Source organism: Daucus carota, chromosome 3, assembly GCF_001625215.2.
Source record: "Daucus carota subsp. sativus chromosome 3, DH1 v3.0, whole genome shotgun sequence".
Taxonomy (NCBI): domain Eukaryota; kingdom Viridiplantae; phylum Streptophyta; class Magnoliopsida; order Apiales; family Apiaceae; genus Daucus; species Daucus carota.
Genome location: NC_030383.2, coordinates 40,033,770 through 40,040,698, shown reverse-complemented (window position 1 = coordinate 40,040,698; position 6,929 = coordinate 40,033,770). Strand labels below are relative to the sequence as shown.

Sequence of the window (6,929 nt, the reverse complement as noted above, 5' to 3'; positions counted from 1 at the left end):
CTCCTCTTGGATACCCATTCCCATACCGTTCATTCCGATTCCCGATTCCCATTCCCACTCACGATCCAAACATCCCCTTAGTACCTCTGACTCTTCCACATAACCGACTTCTTCCTGTCCTAGTGTCCTTCATCTTCAAGAAAAAATCTAGCAAAACTCTCCTCCATTTCACGAATTTCATTGCTTTGCTCAGCCATCTTAAAACTTAAAACTTATCCGATAACACTAGAATAGATCTTGAGACTTGATATAGAAACTAATCATTAACAAGAAAACCATGTCACAAGATAAGACTCACTGAGATTACTAGGAATGCTTTAAGAATGAATGTAAATAAATATTTTGTGCAGTTCTACGTGTACAAATTACCTTTTAATATACTTTTGTATGACCATCTAATTTGGAATAAGTTAAATAACTCTTGCTATTTCACTCATCAAATCATCCGTAGAGAGCATAGAAACAAGACTTCACCTTTTCTTTTGAAAATAATGAACACACAAAAAGTGGGAAGGAACACATCAACCACTTGCTTTTCCAACCAAGAAAATGGTGTAATTATACAATTATAAACAAGCTCATGTTCTTGAAGCCTGGATGTTCTCTTGGAGTAAATAATCACAAATATGTTCATGTATACAATACATTAAAACTGCACTTATTTTCTTTTCCCAATGTACCCACCTCCAACTGCAAACCTGTTCATCATCACTAGAAGAACCAGATAACTTCATTTGTATACATGGACAACAATCACCAATTCTCTAACTGTTTCTCCACTGCAACACAAATATAACTCCAAATAAGTGAACTCGACCAAAGTTCGACAACAAAGAGCAAATGGTGCTAGCAGATCCACTTGTACAACCTCGTCCAGAAACCAACCGCTTCTGTGGGTGCTGCTGTTTGCTCTACGGGTTCAACAAACTTTGCCTTTTCACTAAGAGCTTCAAATGAATTCACAAGGTTTTGAAGCCTTGCCACAAACTCAATCAGCATTGATGTAAATGTCGCCAATGACAATGCACTTGCACTTTCGTAAGTCCTTACTTCACGTTGATTCACAATGACATCATCGTGAATAGACAGCCGAGAAGGCCAATGCATCTGCTGCTTGAACACTTCTTCCGTTTCAGATGAATCCAATTGGGCAGCAGACGGATTGTGCAGATTCTGAGGATCCCAGTTTTTTAATGTGTGGGTTGATTTTAAGTGCAGAGCTACTTCGCTGAGAGAGCTTATAACCAAGTTTTGGTTTTCATTGTCATGCAGTTCTTGAAATTGTTCAGGATTGTCAAACTGCTTGGGCATTCTGCTACTTGCCCAGCTCTCAGCATTGATCAGAAGATATGATTTTTGGTCTATCATCATTTGCAACTCTTCAGCAGCCTCGTGCACTTCCTGGAGCAAGACTCCAGAACTCAACTTCTCCATTTTCTCTAGTTTCTTCCCGAGCTCGCGTAGTACTTTAGCTCCTGCAGTACCAACTCTCTGAATCTCATTGCTGAAAATCTGTCGTAACTCAGCTGATGCCTACAAAATTAATTAATTTAAATCCTACAGGCCACAAAACAAAGCTCAACAGTTGCTGATACGATCTGGGGTTGCAGAAGAGGATATATATCAGAATTTTAATTTAGACCTGGGGATGCATGACTTTCAGTTTCCATAGTCATTAAGTATACTTTTCAGAGTATATCAAACATTCAAGAACGCAGATACTCACGCGGACACACTAGAAAAAGTTAAGTTGGTGAATAGAATACTTGAGTTTCACTTGGACACAAGACAAACTATGACAACCAATTCAGGATTTTTGGTTGGCACCAAAGGTTTTAGCAGTATACCAAATCCATAAATTTAACAATACCTAAGCCTAGCACTAAAAGTATCTCGTAATAATTATCTACTTGCTGATGAAACTAGAACTCGAAATAATTGGTAATCTTCGTTATGCTATTTACCGTACCCAAGGAAATCTTGTTATTACATAAAAAATTTACACGGTGATAGATTGATAAAATGTTTGAGTTGCAACAGACTAGAATAAAAAAGGGAAGAGACACTAGAGAAGCAAAAGAGTGTGTGAAGAGCATATGGAAATATCGACTAATGAAAACTATGAACTTTACCTGTATCTCAGCAAGTATACAACCATGCATTGCCATGATCATAAATGCACAATGTCTCAGTGCACCGCTAACTTTAACGTAGTCACTCCAAGGATATTTGAACATTTTGTAACGTCCATGAGGGGGCTCCCACACAGCGAAGCCCAACTGAAAAGAAAAACAAATATAGAACAGAGTCATGTCTTTTCTTGTCTATCTTCTGTCAAACGCACATACTAAAGTAACATACGTACCAAAGTTTCCTCTTCACTACTGGACTGTACAGCAGATCTATATCCACTGTACAATGGATCATCAGAAGCTTGATATGTAAGAATCTTGGAAGGGATTCTCTCATATTCAACACATTGCAGGTATCCCTTAACACAACCTGCAGATAACATAAAAGATAGAATTGAGCAACTTATATCAAAGTCAAATCAACCCACAGAAAAACATAGATAAAGATCCTTATCTAACCTTCCAAAGAAGTTGCAACACCATTAAAGTTTTTCGCAACTAATTTGTGCAAATCCTCACCAGCCCAAATGGGATAAACACAAACATTTACAAGCAAACAAACACCAGCACCAACAGCAATTAACAACAGGCGTGAAACAGCTGTTTGTACAAATTTTTCACTCCCAGATACCATGACGATACAATATGTCAGCAAGAACACCCGAAACCCATATTCGTATTGCTTCATTGCCGGATACAGTTTCAAATAGCTTGCACAGAATCCTTATTACCAAAACAAAGTAATTCTTCAATATCAGATGATTCTTTACTTGCTTAGATTATGATTAAACCTACATAGACAACTATATAATAACATTTAGATGTAAAGTCAATAACTTGTGCTACATACAGACCTGCAATAAAGATGCTAACTACAATTACAACTTCTTGAAACTTCCCAGCCAATAAGGATAATTCAGCATTACAAAGAGCCAGTCCACCAGCTAAAAACGTTCCAAAAGCGCGATTAATTCCTTTGCTAAGTGTGGCTCCTGCATTTTCGAGAAAAATTCAAACACACTAGTAACTGAGACAGATAGTTAAGTCATATATTCTGAAATGCAGGGAAAAGAGAAGTTGAAGGCAGTGATTTGCACTTCTGATTTTCTAGCACCAGAAGTTGTAGACGTTAAAAAGTCCAAAAAATGGTAATGTTTTAACTTATATGCATATAATGTAGAGAATTGTTGGGTTAAACTCAATAGAGTGATATGAGCCATGGATGATTTCTGACAAACATAGGCCTATACAATAATTGTGTAGACAACAATTAAATATAGATGGTATGTCTCATTCACACATTAGATACTCAGATATTAATATTGGTAAGATAAGTATTGAAACTCTGGTAAGACTTGGTAGATAAGTTTGATATTGATATTGATATATATACTTAGTCATATTATATTTGATCTTTATGACAAAGTATTTTTAGGTTTAATTATATTTTTAGCAAAGACCAGTATTGGGTGATATTGTAACCAGTTCGATTGATAATTTAAGTTGGTGTTTGCTTTGCATGGTTGGTTATTTTGCTTTTTATTCCTAACAAATTATATCAAGAGGCAAGGATCGTGATGACAGGTTGGAGAAAAGTTCGAGACACAAACAAAACCGGAGTCAGAAGGGGGTACTTTTTAAGTTCGAAAGTATTCTATCATGGAAGAAACAGTTAACCCTTGTAATAGAGTAAAGTGAAAAATCTGTTAGTTCAGCGAGGCTTGTACGCAACTTATGAAGAAACCTATGAATGTGGAAAATACAAAATGGAAAGATATCAAATTACGCGTGGCATTGACAATCCAGTTGACCCTTGCATCAGAAATTAATTATGATGTTCTTGAGGAGGATAATGCTTAAAATATGTGGGAGAAGTTGACAAAGACATATTACTCAAAGTTTTTGCCCAAAAAATTGTTTCTCAAGAAAAAACTTTAGAATTCGAAATAAAAGAAATTGGAAAATTGTTTCTTAAGAAAAATTTGTTCGAATTCCAAATAAAAGAAAATGAAGATTTGATAAATCATTTGAATAATTTCAATAGCTTGATCATTTAACTGAATAAATTTGAAGAAAAATCACAAGATGATTGTTTATCCTAATTTTGACTCTAAGAATAGATTATTGTGGTACTCTGGAAAAATGAATTTGGCTTTGGATTAGACTATTGTTTTTATTATATAAGTCAAAAAATTGATAAAAAATATCGAGTGGCACATCAAATGAAAGTGCCCTTGGGGGGACAAGAAAAGAAATTTGGTAAAAGGCATACCCTATTTTCTCTCACTTGTGGGTGAGAGAAGAATCACCGTGCACCCAAGAATTCTCAAGTACCGGGTTCGCAGTGCGGAAGGGAAGTTAAGGAATCCCTGCTCTATAGCCTATTATCGAATGCTTTTCTTGTAAATAACTAGATCATGTACAAACTATGTCCCAAAAGTAAAAGAGGATATAAAGAGATAAAGAAAACCCGAGGGAATGGTATTGTTTCACTTGTGTTAGTGGACGATGATTCTCTTTTAGTTCGATCAAAAGAGGGAAAGAAGAAAACTAAGTGCATTACTCAAGATGTTCTCATCACATGTTTTAGGAGAAAGTGGTTCTCGTCGTACAAGGAGTGTGCTAAAAACCATCTTATGTTAGACGAAAAGGTTAATCTGGAGGTAGGCATTAGTGGATGAACACCGATGTGGTGACAGCTAAATCAACAATGAAACTTTACTGGATTTGAAGGAGAGAGTTTTTGGCCAAAACTTATAACGGTGGCAGGGTAATCGGATGATTTGAGACCATATGGGTTTAATAATTTGTGTATCTAGACAATTAGAATAGATAGTATATCATGGTCACACAATTAGTCAAATAGATAGTAAGATATTGAGAACAATAAGACTTAGTATAACAAGAATGGTGGTATTTTGTAACAAAGTGCTTCCTTGGTTGAAATTTGATTACCTAGGTATTTCAACTTCCTACAAAGTAGCTATTGACAAAGATCAACTTCTTTGGAAGTGTGAATACCCAATACATATAGGAAGTTGCTTACGCACCCTGACACCTCTTTTTAAATATTTGAAATTCCTTGAAACTTAAATGCCTATATGTAAAACCAAACAATTTTTGCACTTAACAGGAATTTTGAATACCAAGGAAGTGGAAGAAGTAGCATACCTATGCTGAACTCAAACACAACTACCACAGTAAGAATAGCCCAGATGGAGTACTGACTCATATAACTAAGTGGCTCTCTGAAGAAGATAAGAATCGAAACCAAAGCAAGAGTCAAGCCCATTTTAGATGCAAAAATGACTTTTCTTGGATCAGACCTGCCCATTTGATAGGCCTTGACAGCAGCATCTTGAACATCATTCTTCAAGCTGATGAGCTTACTAAACCAAGTGAATCTTGATGGGTGATCAACACTAGAGTAGGATCTGCCATAACCCAGGTCAGAATAGTTCTTTCTAGACAATACCCTCTCTTTGCTTCTGTCTAAGAAACTGTGCTTCAAAGATCCAATGTTTCCTGCCATTGCTTTCTCTCTGCTCTCTAAGACTCTAGGACAAAACTAGCAGTTTTCACAACTCCAGAGAGATGATACATGTGTGTGTTTAAAGAGAAGATGATTGGAGGAGGATGGGTTTGTTGAAACACAGAGTTGTGCAAGAAATGAAGGTTTCACAAAGTCAGCAACTTATAAAACTTTGGCGGAAATTAGATAGGCAGTGAAAGAAACGAAAACAATGTCTGGGCCGGGGCGATGGATAAGTGGATCTTCTCTTATGTGTTCTGAAAAGGGCATCACCCGATCAATCCTATTCCGTAATTTTTTCGTAAGCAGTCGAATTGATTAAATTTTTAATTAATTTTTGATCGATCGGAATAATTTTTAATTATTTCAATTAATCTTTAATAAATTTTTATATAAACGTCATCAATTAAATCTATTCAAAACTTAATAGTTTCTCTTGGTCCTAATTAGGGTTTTATAAACTTTTTCATTTATTAAAATTTTCTGATTATTTTTCAATATATTTTAACGAGTAAATTTCAAGGGTGTGGCTGAAGTTTACACCGATTTGCAAGTTTGTGGCCGAACTTTAAAAATTACAAAGGTGTGGCTGGAGTTCGCCTCCGCCTTTTAAAACTTTGGCTACCGTTAAGTCCGTTAGATTTTAGCTGTTAACTCATTTAGAAATTAAAAAAATAAAGGGGTAGATACGTAAAAATATATAAATAAAATTGTTTGGGGAAAAGGGGGAAGAAACTGAGGAGCTAGGGTTCCTTAATCATCCTTGAGAAAGACGAACCACCAGCAAATGAACCACCGCCCTGCGACTCCCAAATATACTGCTCATCACCATTATATTTGGTGGTCACAATCACCTTCTCCACCACCAGATAAGCAGAGTAAAATCCCACACCGAATTGAGTAAAATCTCACACCGAATTGCCCAATCATGCTCACATCAGCCCCAGCCTGCAATGCTTCCATAAACTATTCACCAAATCTAAAACCAATCAAATCAATAAACATTATGTTGTTGTTAATGTACACAGGAACAATTGTTAAGCATACATACCTCCTTTAGTCATTCCAACGCTGCTATCAATAATCAAGAGCCTCCCGACCATTGGTGCTCGAGTCTCCAGGACAAGGAGAATCCGAGTAAGATATGAGAGGATGAAGAGGTAGAGGACGGTGTGGTGTGGAGAGAGAGAAAAAAAGAAAGAGAGGAGAATGGAGAGGACAGCAGCAGAGCGTGTGAGAAAAAAAAAAAGAGAAAAGAAAAGAAT

At 36.3% G+C, this 6,929-nt stretch overlaps 1 protein-coding gene across 1 annotated transcript; it reads right to left on the bottom strand.

The window, feature by feature from the left end:
• Positions 1-507: 507 nt before the first annotated feature.
• LOC108214190 (aluminum-activated malate transporter 4) lies at positions 508-5,906 on the bottom strand. Its single transcript, XM_017386034.2, has 6 exons — positions 5,304-5,906; positions 2,987-3,124; positions 2,592-2,855; positions 2,366-2,502; positions 2,133-2,279; positions 508-1,533 (listed from the first exon to the last, which is right to left on the bottom strand). The coding sequence occupies exons 1-6, from the start codon at positions 5,662-5,664 to the stop codon at positions 847-849; spliced, it is 1,734 nt and encodes a 577-aa protein (XP_017241523.1). The 5' UTR covers positions 5,665-5,906; the 3' UTR covers positions 508-846.
• Positions 5,907-6,929: the final 1,023 nt, after the last annotated feature.